Here is a 24,959-nt window from a genome sequence, read left to right as displayed (position 1 = left end):
TTGGTTGGTAGATATGATTAAGACTTGCCTGGGAAAAGACCTTTGAATCCGCCCTCTCCATCGTGCTGACTGATTTATCTGGCATTGTGACATGAAACAGTGGGTCCTTTGTTGAAATTAAAAACAACCAATGAGCACCACAGGGGTACTCTAATTAGCCAGTCAGCACCATGGGCAGGACTAACGCCGTTGTCAAGCAGAGCTCTGGAACAACTGCAAGCGCTGTAGACAAGATAGATTCTCCCACAGAAATTTGTTTGAGCGGATGCAATGTCAGACTGAAGATAGAGACGGAGTAATGAGCTGGCAATTTAGAGATTAAGATTAAGATTAAAACCAGAATTCTATAGGAGAAAACTGTGAGAAAAGTGAAACCAAATGATCACAAGTAATTTTGACTTGTACTCACACTGGGCTCACTTCTATAGTGAATAAAGTAGTGAAAATAAACTATTCCCCATTTTTCTGGGGATCCCCTTGAACCTCATCAAGAGCCCCTGGGTGCCCCCAGACCCCTGGCTGAGAACCACTACTCTAAAAGAAGAACAAATCTTATTGGTTGAATTAGACAACCCTGGTGGAGCTACCAAGACAATATTCTGGATAAAAAAAACCACCTCATCTTTTGCAAAAGAAAAAGATATGAGTGGGGACGAATTATTTGCCAAAATACCTTTTACCTTCCAAAATGATGTAATTTTTATTTTTAACCATTCATTCCTTGCAAGCCAGTGTTTTTGTTTGGCTCAACCCATTAAGATTGAATTCAAACAATGAGACAATTTCTATTTATGTCCATTTTAAGGGAGCAGTGTGTAGGATTCGGTGGCATCTGGCAGTGAGGATTGCAGAACACAACCAGCTAAAACTTCTCCTGAGTGCCAAGTCCCAGTTAGGATTCCTTCAGTGTTCAGTGTTAAGGAGATTTTGACCTGGAGCTCAATCATCCGCAGAGGTCTCTTCCTCTCCAAAACAAACGGATCAGGTGATTAAAACTGGTAAAAACACTGAAAGAAACAGTTTCACGTTACTAATCAGTTTCTCCGACGCTGTCTGGCTCATTGCAGAACCTGCCAATGTGTGCTCACCTATTTCCTCAAATACCTTAAGATCCAGACATTAAGGAGGTTTTTATTGCGAGTCAAATTATCTGCAGAGGTCTCTTCCTCTCAAAAACAAACAGATCAGATGATTAAAACCAGTAAAAACACTGAGTAAAACAGCTGCATGTAAAAAAATCTGTCTCTCCTGTGCTGCTTGACGTGGAGGGTCTTTTACCTATAATGGCTGACACAAATGGCCCTATCTAGAGCCAGTGTTTGTTTGTTTTTTGTCCGTTCTGCTTAATATGTAGATGTAAACAGCTTATTTTAAGGTAACGACAACACAATGATTCGTCTTTTCAGGCGATTATACTCTGAAGAAAACATACTTATTATATTGTATACCATTTCTGCCAGTATATCCCCCTAAATCCTACACACTGAAATCAGAGATAATAAAATAACAGGAAGAAAAACTTCCTTGATGTGGTGACATGACAATGTTCCTGACTCCTTTTTCATCATGAGTACCTTCTCACTGCAGGTCATTGCACTCCAAACAGTCTTTGACACCTTCCTGTTATCAGGGTTGAAAAGGAAAATTAAAATCGGAGGGTAGTGGTGGTGAACAAGGTGGCACATGTGTAATGGAAACACTCCAGTATTCAACAGGAGCTGGAGGAGACAACTTCTGAAACACAACTGTGGCTCCGTTTTCATTCAGGTTACGTCTTCTCACCGGCTCAGGCTTAAATAACCAGGAAGTGTGCAAAGAGTCAAAAGGTCTGTCAGTATTTGACGAGCAGATAGTATACACGTTGTCAATCCAGAGTCTTGAGAAACCTGTGTTAGTCCGGTCTGCAGTTCCTCAGATAAATGTTTATGAATCACAGTCCAACCAGAGCTTAGCTGTGCGCTTACTCCATGATGTTTCTGTTGTAGTCATATGACAGCCGTCTCTTAGCGGCAGCGTTCTGAGCATGCTGATTGGCTGATGGGAGGCCAGGGGAGAGACGGCGATTGGCTGTCCAGGGAGCAGGTCTGCTTTCCTGCAAGGATAGGAAGATGTGATATTAGACTACTGAACACCTGCTAAAATTAGCAACACAACCCAGAGGTTTACTCCATGTAGGGTCCTTTAATTTAATACTTTACTACCAGTGCATCTGATAATGTACAGTACAGGCCAAAAGTTTGGACACACCTTCTCATTCAATGCGTTTTCTTTATTTTCATGACTATTTACATTGTAGATTCTCACTGAAGGCATCAAAACTATGAATGAACACATGTGGAGTTATGTACTTAACAAAAAAAGGTGAAATAACTGAAAACATGTTTTATATTCTAGTTTCTTCAAAATAGCCACCCTTTGCTCTGATTACTGCTTTGCACACTCTTGGCATTCTCTCCATGAGCTTCAAGAGGTAGTCACCTGAAATGGTTTTCCAACAGTCTTGAAGGAGTTCCCAGAGGTGTTTAGCACTTGTTGGCCCCTTTGCCTTCACTCTGCGGTCCAGCTCACCCCAAACCATCTCGATTGGGTTCAGGTCCGGTGACTGTGGAGGCCAGGTCATCTGCCGCAGCACTCCATCACTCTCCTTCTTGGTCAAATAGCCCTTACACAGCCTGGAGGTGTGTTTGGGGTCATTGTCCTGTTGAAAAATAAATGATGGTCCAACTAAACGCAAAGCGGATGGGATGGCATGTCGCTGCAGGATGCTGTGGTAGCCATGCTGGTTCAGTGTGCCTTCAATTTTGAATAAATCCCCAACAGTGTCACCAGCAAAACACCCCCACACCATCACACCTCCTCCTCCATGCTTCACAGTGGGAACCAGGCATGTGGAATCCATCCGTTCACCTTTTCTGCGTCTCACAAAGACACGGCGGTTGGAACCAAAGATCTCAAATTTGGACTCATCAGACCAAAGCACAGATTTCCACTGGTCTAATGTCCATTCCTTGTGTTTCTTGGCCCAAACAAATCTCTTCTGCTTGTTGCCTCTCCTTAGCAGTGGTTTCCTAGCAGCTATTTGACCATGAAGGCCTGATTGGCGCAGTCTCCTCTTAACAGTTGTTCTAGAGATGGGTCTGCTGCTAGAACTCTGTGTGGCATTCATCTGGTCTCTGATCTGAGCTGCTGTTAACTTGCCATTTCTGAGGCTGGTGACTCGGATGAACTTATCCTCAGAAGCAGAGGTGACTCTTGGTCTTCCTTTCCTGGGTCGGTCCTCATGTGTGCCAGTTTCGTTGTAGCGCTTGATGGTTTTTGCGACTCCACTTGGGGACACGTTTAAAGTTTTTGTAATTTTCCGGACTGACTGACCTTCATTTCTTAAAGTAATGATGGCCACTGGTTTTTCTTTAGTTAGCTGATTGGTTCTTGCCATAATATGAATTTTAACAGTTGTCCAATAGGGCTGTCGGCTGTGTATTAACCTGACTTCTGCACAACACAACTGATGGTCCCAACCCCATTGATAAAGCAAGAAATTCCACTAATTAACCCTGATAAGGCACACCTGTGAAGTGGAAACCATTTCAGGTGACTACCTCTTGAAGCTCATGGAGAGAATGCCAAGAGTGTGCAAAGCAGTAATCAGAGCAAAGGGTGGCTATTTTGAAAAAACTAGAATATAAAACATGTTTTCAGTTATTTCACCTTTTTTTGTTAAGTACATAACTCCACATGTGTTCATTCAGAGTTTTGATGCCTTCAGTGAGAATCTACAATGTAAATAGTCATGAAAATAAAGAAAACGCATTGAATGAGAAGGTGTGTCCAAACTTTTGGCCTGTACTGTATTTACTCCCTGTGGACAATATTTTACAAAACTTACAGTGTAACTAATTGGTTGCATATGGTGCATTATATTATAATCCCTTTAAAGTGATAATTATGCGTGTATTCTAGAAACACACAAACCCTATGATACAAAGAGATAAACCTAAATAATCCCCCAGAAAGGAAATTCACTCAAGAGTCAAAGCAAGGAGACAAAAGCAAAGAAAAAGAAAGAAGTGAAGCAAGAGTGATAAATAAAAATCAAACAAGATAAAACATGACAAAAATACCAATAAGACGCACATACACACACACACACACACACACACACACACACAAAACCAAACACATGATATCCTCTGGGCTGATGCCTGGTGGAGATAATAAAATAAAAATAAAACAATATAAAAGCTATACAATATACTAGACTAAACCAGAGTAGACCAGGCCAGACTAAATACTTGTGTAAATCTGTACTGCCTTCTAGTTCTAACACAACACAGTGAAGATAAGCACCATATTATTCCAAAACTGTAAATACTATAAACTAGTGGTATATATCCATTAATTTCAGTGTACATTTACAAGTAGAACATTTATCTAACATATTGAATATATAATTTTATGTATTTACATTGCTCAGTGGAGGATTTCATCACCAATAAATCCCAACTACATGGCGATTAAAATCTTTGTATAATTTCACAAATAAAACCATTTCCATGAATACTGTCAAGATCTAGTGGCCTCTCTAATACTCCATTTCTACAACATCCCACATTCTAACATATTATAAAGTAGACAAAATCCAATCCAGTAGTTTCCACTAAGAAACAAATCTGAACCTAACAGCTAATGAATGTTTAGCTAATGTGGCGTTTCTGAATAACTCCAGAAAAAAGACTAGTATGAAATAAAACAATAAAAATGAGGGTGGTGTTTCCTGCTCTGCTACCCTGTAGAAAAGACCCTGGAGGAGTAAATCACACATCAGGTGCTCTGCAGTTTTCTCACATGGTTTGGTTCAACTGTGACCAGCCTGCTTGCTCTCTTCATTTATCAGCAACTGTGAAGTGTGAGGAGTGTTTTGCATAGAACAGCGGCCACTTCATTTGAATGGAGCTGCAGTTTTCATCAGTCAAACAGAACTATCAGGTCATTTTACATGCTGCACTGACAAATTCAATTTAACAACCTTGAAGCTTAACAAATGGAAACCGAACACTAAGTGCTCTTTGCTAATTCCTCTGCATGAAATTATGTGTACAGAGCATATGTGTATGCAGAAAGGGAGATCATTTACTGCAACATTGGCTTTGTGAAGTGTTTTCTAACAATGCTGAACACTGAAACACATCAGCATGATGTAAATCAAGTGATGGTGACGTACTTTGTTTAAAGTAGAATTACTGCCTTGTGGTTGTCTGTCTCTGCTAACCAGTCAGGTTGCAGTAATAGGTTACATCCCTGTCTGTCCAGTCTGTGTGTAGCCATGACAGTAGACAGTGCTTCAAATATGGATGTTTCTGCTCACTTTATCATTTTATTCTATGAGGCATTTGTGCGCTATAATATTGTATGTGACATTGTCAAAAACACATTTTGTACAGTCACAGTTACCTTGACCTTTGACCACTAAAATCTAATCAGCTCATCCTTGAGACCAAGTGGAGTTTTTTGTTTCAGGAAATTCCCTCAAGGCCACATTCAGAATGGGACAAACAGACAACTCGAAAACATAATGCCCGTCCGTATTTCCATATAGTATATATATAGTATACGGAGTACACCCCCCAGTGTTCAACGCAAGGAAATGCATCTCTTCAAGGATGGCTAGAAACGCCACTGCTAAAAGGGCAGAAAAGTTCATTTTGAGTGTTTTTCGCTGTCCAATCTTGTGAAATGTGCGCATGGAGCAGCACAGAGACAAAAACAAGACCAATAATGCATGTCAACAAAATAAGTAACATTAAAGGAGCTATATGTAAGAAATCTAAAGCAAATAGTCGTAAAATCCTCCTAATATGTCACAGAGACTAAGGAATAATGTTCATATAACATACTGATCTCACCGACAACAATAGCACAGCCAGAATAGTCACATTTAAAAAAAAATTTACGGTCCGCAAATCATGTTTATGTTTTGAATTTGTGTTTTGGCCTGTTGCGCCACCCACCGCTGTCTACCAGTCACGCAGTCAGTAGAGTCTCAGCATCAGTTACAGTTACGACTGAGCTACAGCAGCACGGCAAGAAGCATTAGCAGTGACCCAGTACATAGTATTAGCAGTCTCCTCAGCTGTATCCCGGCAGCAGCATTAGCAGTGTCCCGGTACATAGCATTAGCAGCCGGCTCCTCCTCAGCTGTATTCCGGCAGCAGCGTTAGCAGTGTCCTGGTACATAGCATTAGCAGCCGGCTCCTCCTCAGCTGTATCCCGGCAGCAGCGTTAGCAGTGTCCCGGTACATAGCATTAGCAGCCGGCTCCTCCTCAGCTGTATCCCGGCAGCAGCGTTAGCAGCAGAGAAGCCGGACTTGCTCGAACGGGCCGCTGGAAAACCGAAGATCAAGGACGCGGCAATGCAGCCCTGCCACGCCAGCCACCCGTGGGCAAACAAATCAGTCTCCAATGTGTCGCTGTCCAGCAACCTTGAATCTGTAGGGGAGGGGGGGCGGACACGACTCGCGGCAGTATTTTGAATTTGAGTGCAGTAGCCGTTTTGGCCACATTCTTACATACAGCACCTTTAATATTTGTTAGAAGACGCAAGCTACCGATGTTAGCAAACTAAACATTCTGTTGAACCTTTACACTTAGAATAAAATATATAAATACAGCTGTATCACATTCCACATTCTGTAAGCTAACTTGTTTCTATGCTGACAGTTCAGTTTTTCCAACATACTCTCAGCAAATTCCTGACAAAAACCACTGAAGAACATTGAAGTTCTCATTGGATTGAATTGACTTCCTGTTGACTGGCATACGTACACAGAGCTATGTGGATAAATGCTGCAGTACCGTTCTCATGGTTGTGGGTGTGAATGACGTCAGTCTTTACTTACAGTGTGCGGCTGCTCCAGGTGTAAAGTCCTCAGCAGCAGGTCACGAGACACACCATCCGCTCTCTTGTATCGCTGGCAAATCATTTTGTTCAAGTCATGGAAACTGTCCAACAGCCTGCAGGGTCAAACATGAACAACACGCAGCGGAAGCACTAGTTCAGTGGTTGTTGTTTTTCTCACAGAGTGACAGGTGTGTAGAAAAGTCAAAGACAGTCTTCATATACAGGGAAATGTTGTAAAGCTGGATAACTTAAACTTGAAATGGTCAAGTTTTGTTGTGTTTATTAATTGATTTGTTTATGGAAATTAATGATACTAAATAATAAGAATATTGTGTTCCAAAAAACAATTGTCAGTACTTCAAAAGCCCACATTTGTTAAACTGTAATGTGCATCAAAGACACACTGGGTGAAAATGCCATGTGATAATCAATCATAAACATCAATTTTGCTTTGTTCTCAGAGACAGTCTACCTCCATATTGCAGTTCACCACATTAACCACTTGGTGGCCACAAGTTGTTACATTTTAAGAAATGAAGAGCGCTCAAGCAGATGCAGTGGTTTATAATACTTGCAAGGAAAAATAATAAATGCAGCATGACAATGTGCACTGACACCTATTGAAAACTCACAAAACAAGCAGATCAAGTGTAAACTTTCAACAGGATATCTCTACTAAGCACTTAGGCAGTGATCAATGTTGTATATTAATAATATACAGTATTATCATATATCATTGAACAACTGCTTGTTTGAATTATGCTCAGTTATTTACTACACTCCATTGCACTACAGTGAAATAAATTTGGTGGTTTATTGAATTAAAGGCTATAGTTTTTGTAAACATGGCAAATTTAAGGCAGCACCTGTAATTCTGCAGAAATTTATGAAAATGAGAGTAAAGTTTAAAAACAAAGGCTCATAAAAAAAAGGGGTGAATTTATGGAACAGCTGAAGTGAGGAAGTAAAAATGTTCATTACATTTATTGTATTTTTGCCTTTGCCATGGTAATTTCAATTAAGAAATTTTAATTTAATTTTCAATCGGGAAGAAAATACCCACTTGTGAATAACAATCCCCTTTTCAGATGCCACATTATCAGAAGTTGTATTCTTGACTGAATACATCAGGTATTTCCCCCTTTGATAAGGATAAAATATCCCACATTAAAAATCGGATATATTTTCCTCTAGTTTAATCTTTGTTAAAGGGCAGGTCCACCTGCATTATTTTCTGTGTCCTTCATCAGAAAACAATGACGTAGGTTACAGCACTGATTACCCCCACACACACTGTTCAGTGACAGTGTGAGCATGGAGAGTGTGGACAGTGTTGGCTTCAAAGATCTGAGCCTAGAAGATAGTGCTATTAAATTTATTTAACCAGGTGAGGTACATTTGTACTGTATAAACACATTTATAACTCCACAGTCAGTGCAATGCCTACAGTTAGATTGCGGTTGGCACGCTCTCAGTGTGAAGAAGCCGACAGGAGCACTGGGGGAACAGAAGCCAAGCAGTGTACTGCTGTAGACGGCACGTTAGATTGGTTCTAAAAGTCATACAAAAACACAAACTAACTAACCGATCAGAGGCAGTGGGAGACCAGCAACTCCTTGTGATCTATGAGGTAAAATCACTGTTTCTGTCAAAGGAGCCTGGTGGCTGTAGACTGGGACAGCAGCAAAACATAATTTAGCCTTCGAAAAAATGGCCACCTAAAAAAAATCAGCGCCACTTTATGTTCATGCTATTTTTAGATTATTTTACCGTGTTACCTTGCTGTCAGACAGCTGTTTCTGATCGGGAGCTGAAGCTGTTTTATCGCCCTTTTCAAAGCCACCAGACTCCATTCACAGAAATGTTAATTTTATCTCAAAGCACATGGGACTTGTTCGTCAACCACTGTTTAGTTTGTTTGTGTTATTGTGTGACTTTCAGAACCAAACTGACATGGCGCCCACAGCAGTACATGGTTTTATATGTGGCAACAACATTGTGCAGAAATCGACGTCACATTACATGGGAAATTGTTTTTAGAAGGGATTGGGAAAATAGCATTTTGAAACTAAAACATACATAACTCGACCAAAATTTGAATGTTTGGATTTAAATACACCAGGAACACTACTGGAAAGCTACAGAACTATATAAAAGCTAAATAATGATGATAATAATAATAATAATAATAATAATAATGATAATGGAGCCTCCCTTTAAACTGCTCAGCTGTGACATTAACTTCCTGTACTGATGCTGTGTTCAGGTCCTGTCAGATTTGCAGAAAATATGAGCGTCTGACAGGAAAGAATCCTCGGTGTCATTTCCCTAAAGCTGATTACGGGCACATCATGTAGGATTTTGCTGTGAGCTCTGATATATCCTATTACAAATCAGAGGAATGTGTCAACACAGCCAGTAAACACTGCAGCATTTCAATTGATGAACAGTAAATCAAAATGATTCAGTCGTTTTAACGGCCACACAGAGACGGTTTACCTACCCCTGGTCCTGGCTGGCTTTGCCCCTGAGGAGCTGGGTCAGTGTGGGAACAGTATCGAGGTCACAAGGGTCACTTGAGGACAAACCAGGCAAGGACGGGAAGGCTTCAGCAAAGACAGACGCCTACAGGAGAGACAACATCAGTCACTACAACATCAAAGAGTCAGAAGATTTCAAGAGTGGTTTTTTTTTTTATATCCTGACAATTTTAATATCTCATATGATGACTGGGAAAATAAAAGCATGGAAATATACTGCATCCATAATCCAGGAAGATCTTCTGCAGCCCTCTGCAGTTCATCACATATGAAGTTAATACTTGATTTTCTTAAAGGCCTCTTCTGGGCACTATGAGCATATGAAACTACTAATTTGAAAGCAGTTTTCTCCCAACACTCTTCTTCACTGCAGCTTTGGGCAGAGCTCATTTTTCATCTGCATCTTTTTACTGCGTTATGTCCACTGGGAGATTCTTCCTGCAGTGCCGGCTTCTCTTTTTTCCATTTTTAAAGAAAAAAGGCACTGGGAACTTAGAAGGGTTTAATGTGAGTTACAAAAAAACGGACTAATTTTAAGTCTAAAAACTCAGTCACCTAACCCCCGGGGCTATGTCAGGACGAGCTATGTTTCCATGGTAACTGTGTGGGAAACTGGAAATGGCATAGTTCATAATTACCTCTGAATAAGGAGGTTATAGTTTGGGTCTATTTGTTTGTAAATTTTTGTCACATTTTGGAACCAATGATGTTTTCAGACGTTCAGATCAAGGTGTTGATTAACGATCAAGTCATGCTAGCAACTAATTAGCACTAAATAAAAGTATAGCTGAGGCTGATGGACATTTTGATCATAAACACAAACGTCAAAGACGGGGCTTCAAGTGGATACACAGATTAAACAGTGCACCAAAGACTGACTAAATAATTCTAACAGAAACAGTGTGTAGGATTAGTGGCATCGAGTGGGGAGGACCACAGATTACAACCAGCTGAAACTTCTGTAGTGTGCCAAGTGTGAACTCCTGGTTAGGATTCCTTCAGTGTTCATTGTTCAGGAGGTTCTTACCGGGAGCCAAATTATCTGCAGAGGTCTCCTCCTCTCCAGAACAAATGGACCAGGTGATTTAAACCAGTAAAACACTGAATAAAGCAGTTTCCTGATACAAATCCATGTTTCTCCGATGCTGTTTGCTAGCCCAGCACCTACTGATGTATACTCACCTTCTTTCTTTGGTAACTTAAGGTCTAGGCATTATGGAGGTTTCTAGCGGGAGCCAAATTATCCGCATAGGTCTCTTCCGCTCCAAACTGACCAGTTTATTTAAACTGGTAAAAACAGGGAATAAAGAGCTTCACTTAAAAAAGTCAGTGTTTTCCCAATGCTGTTTTGCTTGTTGCGTAGGGGCTGCTCACCATGGTGGCCAATGCATAAAAAATAAAAACATGAATGGCCGTAACAGTCATTCTAAGGTAATTAAGACGCTTATTATTAGAACTTATTGTATTATATATATAGTATATTATATTCCATTTCAGCCAATATATGCCCCTATATCCTGCACTGGAGCTTTAACTGAAAGTTAAAGGGGGTTATTGTCACTCAACGGTATGTGTGTGCCGTACATAATGTTTATCTTGTATATAATGTATTATCTTTAATAGGTTATTTTTTATATATATCGGATGTATTATTTTATTGATGTCTTTAACAACAGCAAAGGGACTACCGATGAACATTAGCCTCTCGGCTATTTCGGGTGCATTAAACACTTTTGTTAAAATGTTGATTAATGTACATTGTCCCTTTTCAAATAAACAAATAAACTAAACTAAACTAAACTAAACTAAAATATTTCATGACCAGTTTATTTAACAAACAGAAAAATATTCCATGTATACAGTGCGTTTATTGCTGTTACTGGTATATTTTGGGAGCCTCAGGGGCTTTGCAAGCCAGCAGCCAATCTCTATCAACACATTTAGCCCTAAGCTGGAAGTTAAGTGAGGAGAGTACTGTGTTGTCTCAAATTAGTGGCACAAAGATTACTCCAAAGCAACCTCAGTAACTTAACCTGGAAAACCTCTTGGATGTTGATGCTTTAATTCCAATATTCTTACAGCACCACGACTGCATGGGTTTAAGGTTTGACTGAGCTGGTGGGAATAGAAACCTAAAAACAGTTGCTGTTTGTAGGTTTTATTTTACTTTTAAGCTCTACTTTTTTCTGCGTACCATATTAAATACAGTGGAATGGCACCACCACTGTGTCTGAGACACACCTATTTTATTAAAGCAATGTTAAAGCAATATTTTACTCTAACACTTCTCACTTTGACTAGGTTCAGGAGCAATCTGCCTCCAGTATTACCTACCCCCGAGATCTGCAGTTACCACCGGCACTCTTTGATTTTCTGTCTGAGTGTAAATATTAATGATTGCAAACTATTACGTCTGACTCACACTTTAGAAAATTCAGTCTAGACACAAACTAAGCCTGAGGAGGGAAGCTTTTTATGAACACAAGGCCAGCTAAGACCAAAAAATGGTCCATATAGATATCTATGTGGAATTTATGTTTGAGCCAAAGGCTGGCCAAAATCTGGGCAAGTGATAGGATTTTAAACAGAGAGAATATTAGATCTATCTAAAACATTGACAGTAAAGGCCAGATTTCTGTCACTTTTTCATGATAAAGCACAAGGGCCTGTCTAAAATGACAATATTGCACCGACCTTCAGCAGAAATCCACCACAGACACACATTCTGACAGTGATGATAGCATCAAAAGACCACTTAACAATGCAACACAGCTGATGTTCATGAGCAAACAACGACACTAGCTACTGTTTGCTCATACTTCTATCTTTGGTTGAAGGCAGAAATTATAAACTGGAATTGTAGAAATTAGATAGCTGGTGTTTAAGGGCACTCACACACCAAGCGGTTGGCTGTTGGCCAATGTCAGGCTGTTTGTGAATGAAGGTTTTGGGGTGCGTCCCCAAGGTTGGCACTATTCGGCTGTTGTTGGCTTTTTTTGGCTGATTCAGCATGTTGAATCAGAGTCAGAGCGTGCTGGTGAATTAAATCACTCAGATTGACAGTTTAGCTAAGTGCACAAGATGAGAAATAGAAGAAAGGAGAGTGAGATCAAAACAAAGTGGTTATAAAATACATAATATAAAATCAAAAATTAAAATAAGATTATTTTTCTTTAGCCATTAAGCTCTTTAGCAGAAGCAGTCTATAATTGTTTGAGTTATTGTTCACAGTACATATCATTTGCTATTTTACCATCAGGTTGTGCTGTTCATGTGCCAACTGGCTAAATAGCATCTTGAATCTCTCCTGTAGTTCTTCCTGTTTCCCTTTTTGAATGATGAATCCAATACTATGCGAATACGAATACTACTGCTGCCTGCTGGTATGGAGAGTAATTTCCTCTCACCCAGGCGCAGAACATACATAGTTGGCCATGGGCTGTACTCTTTGTTTGCTCAAGTGCAACTTTTTGGCTGAGACACAGGTGACATGGGCCGCTGAACCAATCAGCTTTTGTCACCACTGCTTCTTTGATGTTGGTTTAGTGTGTCTGAGCCTTCAGAGATGAGCCATGTTGAGGTAAAGTTAATCCACTACTTAAGTGAATCTAAGACTTTATCCCAAATACAGTCTTACTAAATGAGTCACATAGTAGACAAATTAAGTGACGTGGAAGGCAAATATTTGTAGCCTGAATGTAGTTTTTATTTTTGCATATCAGTAGTTTATAAAGGTGGGCAGATTTTACAACTCAAAGTGTGTTTACAGGCGTTGGGGATTACTACTGCATGTATGAAAAAAGTTTAAAGCTTTTTCTGGCTCCAGAGGGAGCAGCTCGAATTCTGATAAACTGACTCAAGTGATCAGTTTCACTTTCACTTGTCACTTTATTCAGTGTCGATTTGGGCTGTAGACTACAAGTCTGAAAATGAAAAAAATCTGGAGGTGTGTAGTAAGACAGAAGTGAGGTACCAGAGCTCAATGGTTCACTCCTCATCTCTGCTTGAGGCTGGCAGCTTGAGCTTTAGCTGCTACTAGAGTAACACACATGAATCTCTGACAACGAAGAAGAATGTATGGAATGAAAAAGTAAATATCTTTCGGTCCACAACATCAATTTAGAATGTTTTTTTGTACTGTCCACAGTGAGTCCAACAGTGTTACAGGAGTGCAATGCTGAATTGGTAAAGTCTGTTTTAATCTGTGCATACAATCTGTACACACACATGGATTTCCACATGGATTTTCTTCTACCTTATGATCCACAGCAGGCTCAATAACTACATAAAAAAACTCTTGCACTCAACATCCGACATCCAGTCGATGATACTGCAACAGCCAGACTTGCGGTATTACTGCAATGCCAAATAGAGCCACAAGGTGGTGCCTTTTTTTTGTTTTGTTGTGATATAGATTCAAACACATACTGTCGCCACACTCCTCAGACCGTGATCCACATGAGAGGATGCTCAACAGTAACGAGTTAGGTGCAGGTTATATTGTCTATGTTCTACTGCTCATGTAATATAGTGCCATGGAGACCTGGCATGTATGGTCGATGTTAAGTACTGTAGAATACAGTAACTGTTGAAACTGGTTATCCCGGCGCTTCTGCTAATTATCTCATGCTGCTAGCTCTCTTCACCTTCACCTCCCACGTTACAATGCAGCGGTCATAACCAGGCACTCACAGCCATTAATGCCCAATAGTAGTTTGACTAAAATGACATGATGCTGATGACTCAAATAAACCAGTCATAGAAAGCTGCCAGTGAAATGGATGCAGTTGAAACAGGAAGATGATCTGACGGTGAATTACTACTTAAACCATCTTAAAGGGGCTGAGCACAGAAGTACAACTATACCAGATTCTGGTTAGTTGAGAGCCTGTCTCTGCTCTCCTCTACAGCGCTGGTTGGCCACCACCGTCCCACCATGTCCCGACCTTCATCTGACGAATTCTGAGGAAAGGCTGTCCAGGTGTCGTCTGATTGGTGGAATGAGCTGTCCATCCAGCCTGGGGTCCAGTGGGTCGACTCCCCGGTGCTGGCGTGGTTTCCAGGTGCTATTGTCAGACACACACACACACAAACACACACACACACACACACACACACACACACATACAAAGTTAATATTACAGTGTTTGTTGTAGATGTCCCTGTAGTGTTGTGGTGGGGTTTTGCCCTCATTTAGATGACCTGGATGGACAACCACCTAAACCAGGATTTTCTCATGCACTCTTTGTACAGTATAGTTGTACAGTTTGTATAGTACTAAAAATAATGCACCACAATTTGAGTAATCGTGAGCCAGTAATTTGTGTGTAACCTACGTAATCAGGAAGGCTACGCTCATGCGATCAAAGTGCTGATGGTAGTAAATAACGAAGTAATAAAGAGACTGATGGTACTTGTAAAGAGGCAGGTTTGAGCAGAGCATGGGTCGATCAGCACAGGACTTTCCCCCTTGAGACTGGTGTTTGGGACCCTGTAAACCAAGTGACCTTTGAGTTATTTTAAGGTATACTGTCACCATTTTTTTGTTTTCTAAACCTAACCTATGTAACTTCAAATGCAACATCATTCCTGGGGTGCTAATTTGTTATATATCATAAGATATCTGTAAGTGCATTTTTGTAAAATATCATACGTACTGTTGCATGAGGATACTTTGACTAAACCTACATTGCATTGAAGGGGTTAGCTAACCATTTTCAACAACTGGCATTTATTATTATTACTCTGTCCATGCCATCAAAGATGAGATTATTAGAATTACCATGTAAAGGCTCATTTCAATCAAATGACACCCCATGGTATTTAGTTTAGTTTTATTCACTGAGATCTTGAGACATCTGCCACTGTAAATACCTGGTGATTATGTAAGTGTCAGTGATCCAAAAATAAGTGGAGTGCTAAAACACATTGCCGTTTACACCTGTGTCTATCATGCTTTCTCCAGTCTTCTCCAACTGTTTATGTGACTTATGTGAGACAGTCAAAGGGCATGTGCACATTTATTATGTCCACACTATTGCTAGCTGCTTGCTGGTATGCCCGCTAGTCGCGTAAGCAGTTGTGTGAGTTGGAGATGGAGATATTGCTGTCAGCAGAATTCAACACATCTCCTTCGATAGGGCAAAGCAATGGAGGTTTATGCAACACTTCATCAAACTTGTAAAATGGTGAGTACAGATCATTAGTATGCTGTCACAAAAACCACCACCGACTCTATCACTGATGATGTAGTCCTTGTCTGAGACACATAAAGATGCATTAGTGTTGACATTACAAAAGATATATGGTCAAATGCATCCCGACCATCTCTGCAAGAGGTTTGAGTGATAGGATCACAATGCATCTTGATCACTGTTTACCCTTGTATTTGGTGCTGTCCGCTTGTGATCGGGTCACCCCAAACCGTGTTAATACCAGGTATAAACATGCTCTTTAAAAAACCTTTTAGAAGAATATTATTAAAATTTGCCCAAGTCCAAGATGAATGTTGTGGTACGAACATTTCCACCAATACTTCAGAGGACCTCTGATGTAATCTCACACCTGAGAGATAAGTTTAAGTTTATTTACTTTATTAATCCCCCTGAGGGGAAATTCAATGTTTTCACTCTTGCTTGTCACAAGGTCTGAAAGACACACACATGCACAAACAGGACCTATACATGCACAAAGTGGAGAGATGTCAGGGTGAGGGGGCTGCCCTTTGGCAGGCGTCCCGAGCGATTGGGGGGTGCCTTGCTCAAGGGAACCTCGGCAGTGCCCAGGAGGTGAACTGGCACCTCTCCAGCCACCAGTCCACGCTCCATATTTTGGTCCGGACGGGGACTCGAAAAGGCGACCCTCCGGTTCCCAACCCAAGTCCCTATGGACTGAGCTACTGCCGCCCCCAGATCAGTTCCACACAGCAACATGGATTTTAAACTGGTATAGAATCTTTATAAGCCAAGACCCTGATATCAGGAGGGAAAATGTGGGATTGTATCATCCCTTAAATCTGGGCTTTCTTTCTTTCTTTTCTTTTCCAGCAGCACTGCATGACGAGTTGCATTAACTATTATGTTAATCACCTTGTTCCAAGGAAGTGAGTGAACATTTGTTTAGAAAAAGTTGAGTCCACACACTAGATACAGCTCCAAAGATTTAATGTGAATATCACCACATGTCGTTTCGGGCCCAGGCCCTTCATCAGGCCTGTCTGATGATCTATCTGGTGTGCGGACTCAACTTTTTCTACATTGATGCCTCTTTGTGGTCCAGCACCTAGGCTAAGTCTTTTCTAGGATGTGCGTGTCCTTTTGTTCTCAGTGAACATTTGTTTCTCATTGTGTCGTCTGTTGCTGTGAATGTTGCCTGCCGTTGCTGAAAAGTTGCTTGCTGTATCAGGAGTCTCCCTGCAAGGACACATTTCAGTGACTATTTGTATCACTTTGATGTCTGCTGCCTTCACGCCTTCATATCTTACCCTCTATTGCTCCGAAGTTGCATGATGTATCTATCAGACACTTCAGTCGTCTTTGTGTGACTTTCTCTTCCACCCGTTGCCCCATAACCTCCGGCTAACAGGAGCCCAGAGTCCCAGTCCCTGTTTGCGACCTCCTCCCTCCCTTAACCCAACTTTGAATGATTAATACAGAGTAGCGAGAACGAGAGATTTGTTAGGAATTCAGGTCAGGACAGACTGGACTCTCATTTTCACTGCAGGGCTGAGTGGTGATTAACAGGGCAAGAAACAACTCTCCATGTTTATTACACGATTAAAAGTGTAGACTAATTTCATGTTTCAAGCAATGAAGTTATGTTTTAGTTCCACGGTCAGAAATCAATGTAGGGCTCAGTACCTTACTTATGGACCATACCTATAGTTTTACATGTTTCAGGCAGTTTACTACATATCACATATATTTTACTTTGCAGCTAAACTTTGCACTGTTTTTACTGGAACTACTTTCAACCAAAGAAACAGCACAAATAAAAACTGGATATTGTGCTTTGTGGATTATCCAAAGTAAAGGGAATAACTCCAAGCCTGAGCAAATGCAACCAATATGAACTGATGGTCACTATAGGTTAAAAAAAATGTGACCCTTTAAAGCTCTAGTGTGTAGCATTTAGGGGGTATATTGGCAGAAATGGAATATAATACAATAATGTTTTTAATGTATAATCACCTGAAAATAAAAGTCATTGTGGTTTCTTTACTGTAGAATGAGCCATTTATATCTAGATAGGGAGCGGGGTCCTCATCCATGGAGTCTAGTATGTTGCATTGCCATGTTTCTACAGTAGCCTAGAATGGATAAACCACACACTGGCTCTACACACTGTAGTTAACAGCCCGTCCATGACAAGCAGCACTGGAAAAACGCTGATTTTTTAGTATGAAATGGCTTCATTCAATGTTTTTACCCCTTTAACTCACTGGGTCCATTATGTTTGGAGAGGAAGAGAACTCTGTGGATTATTTGGCTCCCAATAAAAACATCCTGAACATCTGGATCTTAAGTTAGATGAGCTAGCGGCCCATCTGCGATGAGTACTTTATTCAGTGTTTTTACCTGTTTTAATTCCCTGGTCCGTTTGTTTTGGAGAGGAAGAGACCTCTGTGGATAAATTTGCTCCCCATAAAAACCCTCTGAACAACACTGAAGGAATCCTAACCAGAAGTTCATGCCTTGCACACAGAAGAGGTTTCAGCCTGTTGCAATCTACAATTCTCACCGCTAGTTGCCAGTAAATCCTACACAGTACTCCTTTAAGAGTTAAAACTTAAAAAAAGAAACATTGGAAAGTTTTTTTAACCCATGAGAATTCACTCAAAGAGCTTCCTGTAAATGTAGACAGCACCTTCTGCTGATATCTCCTCAGCAATATGTTGAAATAATCACAGAAATGTCTTTAGGTTGAAAAACTGAGGAGAAATAATTAATGAGTAAACCCCGGCTTAGCCTCATTTGACCCCGTAGTGTAAGCTGGGTTTAGGTGATTAGCTGAAAGGAGAATAATGAGGGAACATAAGGACTAATTAACACAGAAAAACAAAAAGGCACAAAAATGTCACATACCCAGCTACATGTGTGTCTGCGTCGTGAGTGTGTTGACTATATAAGAGCCGACTCATGTTGCCAGATTATTATTTCTGTCATTCACTTGACATTCTTGCTCAGAGTGCTGTGGATGACATCATTATTTTTTTTGTACACTCTTTTTGCTTGAGAGGAAAAACTAGTGTGATTGTTAGTTTTAGCTCCTTCACATCAAGTCATGTATACTTTACATTTTCCTGACCATTTGTGATACTGTTTTACATTTTTTGATTTATTTTTCCTACCAATAAGGAAACCATTTGTTTCCATGCCAGAAGTGTTTACCCTCATTGTGTATTTCTATTATTAGATTTTCTTTTAACAATGTTATCAATGTTAATTCATACGGAAACACACGACTCTCATGATTAATTCAATGATCATATAGGCTTTTCTTACCTGTTTTAAGTCAGAATCACAGAGCTGTTATGAATTCACTCTTCGTCTTTGAATTCTTGGACAAAATACTGTACTGTAGTTGCTGAATTATTCCAAAACTTAATTAATGTAAACTGCTTGTTTCGACTTTCTCTAATCTTTAGCTTTCTAACACCATTAGTGGTACACGTAAAAGAATTTTAAAATTGTTGAAATGGACTTTGGAAATTGTAGTTAACTTCTCTACCTAAGTTTTTATATCCACAGGCTCGAAGCTTCAACTTTAATCAAAGCACCAAATATTTTCTAATGCAGCTGTTTCATCTTTGCATCTTTTGAGCTCATGATTTGAACTATGAGTAACATCACATTGTCAGTGGGACACATGAATGGGACTTTTACTTACGGAGCTGGCAGCGTCCAAAATAGTGCCTTCTGCAGTACTGTTTGCCAGCTTTCAGGCTTTTCTCATGCACCCTTCGTACGTATACCTAAGAAGAAGTACTGCACCAGAATTCGTATATAACCCGCGCAATCGGGACGGCTGCGATATGACCATTGCGCTGATGGGAGTAAAAGAGTATAGTATAAAGAGCGAACATCCACGTAAAGTAATAGGTGGGGGTGATGAATGGGTCAAAGAGACACAGGACTTTCCCTCAGGAGACTGGTGTTCATGTCCCGTGTGAAACCAAGTGAACTTTGAGTTATTTTTAGGTATGTAGTTAAAAAAAAAAAAGCCTCTCTTCTACCCACGCCCAACGCCATTTATTTTTGAGTCCTTTATCGACTATCTGGACGTTTTCCCCAGGTTAATTTACTTTCCATCTTGATGAGAGTGTCTACGGCATGGGCTCCACTAGAATCTGAATTTGGCTCTGAACCAAGTTTGTTAATGTTAAGCATTCAGTTTGATGATGCCATTCAAGGGACGGTAAATCATTAGATGTCATATGAACTATTGTATGTGCATTTTGGTAAGATATCATGTGAATTACTATATGAGAACGCACTGCAATGTTACATCATAATTGCATATAAAGTGGTTTAAGTGCAGATAGCTTTTAAAAAGTCTCCACTTAATTATCTCATAATGATACTGTGGCTTCATGCTGTAACAACAGGAAATATACAGTCAGATTTCCGACACACAGCATGGTTTGCAGAGCCATTACCTGTGACCTAGACCCCGTATGATTTGGTATGGCCCTTTAAAACAGTGTGTGTGTGTATATATGCATTCCTGAATCTGTACAAAAGGTTGAAAATGCACTAATACTCTGAGCGAGCGTGAAAGTGCTGCTATTTTCATGTCTCTAAATCTGTACATTTCTGACATCTTTAACAGACTCTGCTCTACTTCTGAAGCCTTTTAATGTCAGCTTTGTTGCCTTTAACCAAAAGATCCTCTATCCCATGTCTATGTCAAACAGAAAGGCAAACTAGCTTAAGCTTCCAAAGGGGTGAGAGAGACACTAAAGAGAGAAAGAGAGGGGAAGGCCAGCCAGCAGACATGGAAAGAGACAGAGAATGACAAACTAGCAGTTGTGAGACTCACCAACACTCTCTCTGCTCCCACAAGGCACTGAGGCAGACATGGTGTATCCTTCGCTCCAGGCTGGCTCTCCCTCTGCCTGCATGAATACTCCAAATTCATCTTCCTCCTCCTCCTCCTCCTCCTCCTCCTCCTCCTCCTCCCCATCCGTTCTCCTCCCCTCCTCAGTGGCCACGGTGGAGCCCCTCTCCTCCTCGCCCTGCTCCTTCAGTTGTCTTCCAAGCCTCCTCTTTCCTTGCTGGCCTTCTTTTCTCTCTCCTGTCGGCACTCTGACCCCTTCCTCCTCCTCTTCCTCCTCCTCTTTCTCCGCCTCCAGCCAGGGCAGGCCGGTTGCCATGGATCCCAGGGGGGGCAAAGACGAGGCAGGATTAACCAAGGAGAGTGCAAGAAAGGTGGAGGGATCACCACAGGCAATGTTAGCGCTGGTCTCTCCATTTGCCTCAACATAGGTGATGCTTGTTTGTCCACAGGTGTCTCCATCCTCTTCCTCCCTTCCACTGCATCCATCTGTAGACTCCTCTAACCTCCAGTTGTCTTTTAGTGCACAGTTTCTCATTGCTTCATCATTATCCTCCTGTATAGTACTGTTGTTTATGTCATCCTCAGTGTGCTGTTTTTGGTTGTCATCTCCTTTACCATCACCATCGTCCAGCTCGTTGCAGTTGCACTCCCTCCTCAAAGCTTCATCCTCTTCCTCAGGATTTACTCTCTCCTCTATATTCTCTTCATGTGACACCTCTTCTCTATTTCCCCACACCAGTTCATCTCTTTGCTCTGCTCCTTCAAGCTCAGTTGTACCATAGTTGCAACCATTTTCTGTTACGATCCTCCTGTCTGTCTCAAAGACAGAAGGATCTCCATGTCTTAGAGGTGAAGATGAAGTCTGTCTTGCCTCTAACTCGCTGCTGTTTTCTACATTTTCAAAGAAAAACTTTGAGTTTTCCTTTTTGTTCTCGTCAGCCACACAGGTTGGTTCTTGTTGCTCTAATCTGCTAACATTCAGTTCTTTTTTACCAATGATTCCAGGGTCTGCTACCCCACAATGATACCCCTCAAGGCAATCCTCTCTGCTGTTCTCTTGCTCTGTTCGAACACCACAAGTCTCATGGTCAGCATCACAGGTGCTGCCCTCTACAGGAGCGGAGGGCTCGGGGGAGACTGCAGCGCTGACGGAGGCAGGGCAGGTGGAGACAGAGATTTCCTCATTGCAGTCGGATACAACCGAGAATTTAGCAGGAGTCTGATTGATGCTCCCTCTCTCCTCTTCCACACTCTCCATTTCTTTCTCCAATTCTTGATCTGCTGATACATGATCAGATAATCCATTCACAAATGCCTCTGCTTCTTCACAGGGGGTTTCAAATTCTCTATTATGTCTTGATGTTACGTCATCAGTAATCTGCCCAAAGGGGCCATGAGTTAAACCACTATTTCCAGTATGTATTTTCATAACCTCATTTGTATCCTGCTCTGTCTTTGAATACTTCTCCTTGCTGTGAGAGATTTGTGTCTTCAGCTCCTCGTTGCTCTCGGCCTCTTTAATCTCTTCAACATCACAGCTGCTGTGGGATTCTGGCTGAAAGGGGTTAGATTCTAGGTCAGGGCTTGGTACAGCCAAAACAGAGTTAGATGACTCTACTGCACAAAGGCCTCCCTTCTCCTCCTCTTCATTTTTTTGCCTCTCCTTCTTCATTCCTGTTTCCTCACTATTCAGCCTGTTTTGGGCGCCTCTTCTTGGACTTTCACCTCCCTCATGTTCATCCTGGCTTCCCCTCCTTTGTGCTGTCCTTCCACACTGAGTACAGGTTTTGTGAGAAGCACTGTGGCAACATCGAGGACTTCTGCATGCTCCCTCTTTCTCTTGTCTGGCTCTCCTGCTGTCCTGCTGCGGGCTGGAAAACTGTTTAGTGGCCAGGCCTCCTTTGTCTCGCTCTTCCTGCCTTTCTTCCAGAGTGATTTCTTCAGCAGGATCCTCCCTGCTGCTCTGCTGCCTCTCTCTGCTCACGCCTGTTTTCTCACGGGCTGCTGCATTACTGGACTTCCTCCATCTCCGGCCAGATCGCACCCTGACCCGGTTTACTCCGTTATGTGTAGGGAGAGTTTGCCCATTGTCCCTCCTCCCGGCTGGGATATCTCTGCCGCCTCCTCCTCCTGTCTTTCCTCTCAGCCATCCCCCAACCACGCTGGAGGCTCCACTGGTAGTCACACCAGAACTGGGCTTAGCTGTGGAGTACAAACAGCTCCCTTTCTCAGTCCGCAGGAAGAGGCATTGAGTCTGTGTCTTCCCGCTGCCCTCTGAGGTCTTCAGAGTGGCAACTGTTACCAAAGCTCCAATCCCAGCCTGCCTGGCATCAAGTCCCAAGGGAAGCCCATACCCCATGCGACCCCACTCCCCACTCAGGTACACATCTGCAGGCCTGGGACAGGAAGTCGAACCCCAATGGCCCGCAGGAGGAGCTGTGGGGGCTTGTCCTCCTCCCAGCATACCACCAGCCTTCCGGCGGTTCTTGGAGCATAGGGCCCAGGCTCGAAGGCCCCGGATCAGAGGCAGGTCTCCCAGGCCCAGCTCCAGTCGGCTGGGGAAGGGCAGAGAGGCTCTGGAGCACTTCTGGAGCATCTCCCGGGTAGAGCCTGACACATTCAGGCAGGGGTAGTTGTTGTTGTTATTCTGCTGGAGCATGTTGCTTGTTGTTGGCCTCATCTATGTTTTATTGGTTTGTCCTCGCTTATGCTTTATTAAAATGCAGCCTGTCAGGTCAAGTTGAGTTCTCATTTGTGAGAGGGAACGCTGGCACTCTTAAGGCCTATTTTTGATTCAGAGCGTGACAGGTCAAAGGTACAAAGTTTGGAAAAAAATACACTAAACATTATGAAATTGCTGAAATACTCTCAAGAATTTCTTACTGATTCATTCTGACAAGGCAGAAAATATTGACATTGCAAGAGAGAGCTGACTCTCGCTCATCTTTTAACAGTTCTTTCTGACAACATCAGAGTTTTTGGACAAAAATAGAGTCAGTTGTTTTCCTGACAGGGAGATGGAGTTGTGCTTCTGTTTCCCTTTATCGCTCCTTAACTTTGAGAGTCTCCTGGCAAAGAAAAGAAACACCCAGGTCAGACGTCCAGCTGTCAGCGCCAATGATAGAGAGGATAATGAGAAGTTTGTTTTCTTCCAGACTGATGCTCAATGACGCCGTCTTACGAGCTTCACCGCCCTCCCTGTCGGCCGGTCTCTCTTTCAGCTGTCAGAAAACAACCTGCAGGGAAGTGGGACAAAACAAGGAAATTAAAGACATGCAAGTAAAGAAATGTGATCATAAAGACACAGTATCAGTAAATTGTTCCATGATAGTAAGAATCATGTCAGAAAGAGATACACTTTAATCTTTTATTTTACTTGTCTCATTAACAAGAAAGCATTTAGAACAGATTCAAGAAAGATAAAAACATAAATTAAAAATGTTTAATTTCTGATATTTCCACCGAGAGAACTGATTTTGTTTCACTTTGGTTTGGCTGACTGGATTACAGCTATCATGTCTGTGGGGGTGTGAGTCTGTCAAAGGTCAAACATTTGAATCCAAGTGGCTTCTTTTCAAACTACTCCCACACAATCAAGCCTCATTCTTATATAAAAACGTGCATTCACACCATGTCCATCGCGGTGCCAATTAGATTAGTTGTTGCATCAGCCATACAGAATCATCAAATAGACTAAAAATGAAACACAGGTGGCCATAAAGCCATAAATCCACTCCTCATGCCTACACAGCTTAGAGGATTTACCCAAAGGGACTCAAAGAGCCGCCACATAAGCGGCAGAAATAGGTTTGGGCCACGCATATCACACTTAGCCTACTCATATCAGCAGGCTGTGTACCACGATGATGAAGATGAACCACGTCAAACCACTCACTGTACCTGAAAAATCAGTATCTCCAGCCAACATGTCCTGAAAGGGACGCCAGAGGAAAGATTTTATCGTTCCTCACCTCATTCGATGCCTGTGTCTCCGGCCCGGGCTTTGAATGAAGTGTCCTTTACTTAATGTCTCTCTGCTTCCTTGTTGTTTACAGACGAAGCCTATTCAACCCTCCTCGGGCTGTGGAGCATCCTTCAGTGGGATCAGCGCCACCACATCCTTCCAGTCGGCCTGCATCACTGGCGCTACAGCACTACAAATCAGTCAAACAAGCGTTCACTTCTGTCCCATCGTCTGAATTAGAGCCGCACACCACAGTGAAAGCTTATTTCGGTCTCTCCCCCCACTCGTTCGGCCATTGCGCATCCTCTCATCCACCGCGGCTCGGCATCGTGCGTCGCCGCATCTTACCGCAGTAGCCTCCGGTGCGCTCAGCGAACAGGATGACGGAGAGCTAATTTGACTTGCAGCCCACTCACCCATAGGAGGGGGGATTCGTGCCACACAGAGGCAGGGGGAGGTGAGCAGAGCGGAAGTGTATGCAGGGTTGTTGATGCCACAC

The 24,959-nt window shown here is 41.9% G+C and overlaps 1 protein-coding gene across 1 annotated transcript; it reads right to left on the bottom strand.

Moving 5' to 3' along the window:
- Positions 1-1,806: 1,806 nt before the first annotated feature.
- Positions 1,807-24,770, bottom strand: LOC117260038 (uncharacterized). Its single transcript, XM_033631906.2, has 6 exons — positions 24,468-24,770; positions 20,479-23,732; positions 14,305-14,504; positions 9,402-9,523; positions 6,897-7,011; positions 1,807-2,092 (listed from the first exon to the last, which is right to left on the bottom strand). The coding sequence occupies exons 2-6, from the start codon at positions 23,174-23,176 to the stop codon at positions 1,961-1,963; spliced, it is 3,267 nt and encodes a 1,088-aa protein (XP_033487797.2). The 5' UTR covers positions 23,177-23,732; positions 24,468-24,770; the 3' UTR covers positions 1,807-1,960.
- Positions 24,771-24,959: the final 189 nt, after the last annotated feature.

This window comes from Epinephelus lanceolatus, chromosome 4 (genome assembly GCF_041903045.1).
Source record: "Epinephelus lanceolatus isolate andai-2023 chromosome 4, ASM4190304v1, whole genome shotgun sequence".
NCBI lineage: Eukaryota > Metazoa > Chordata > Actinopteri > Perciformes > Serranidae > Epinephelus > Epinephelus lanceolatus.
Note: the sequence above shows the minus strand (reverse complement) of the source record. Positions and strands in the feature narration are given on the sequence as shown.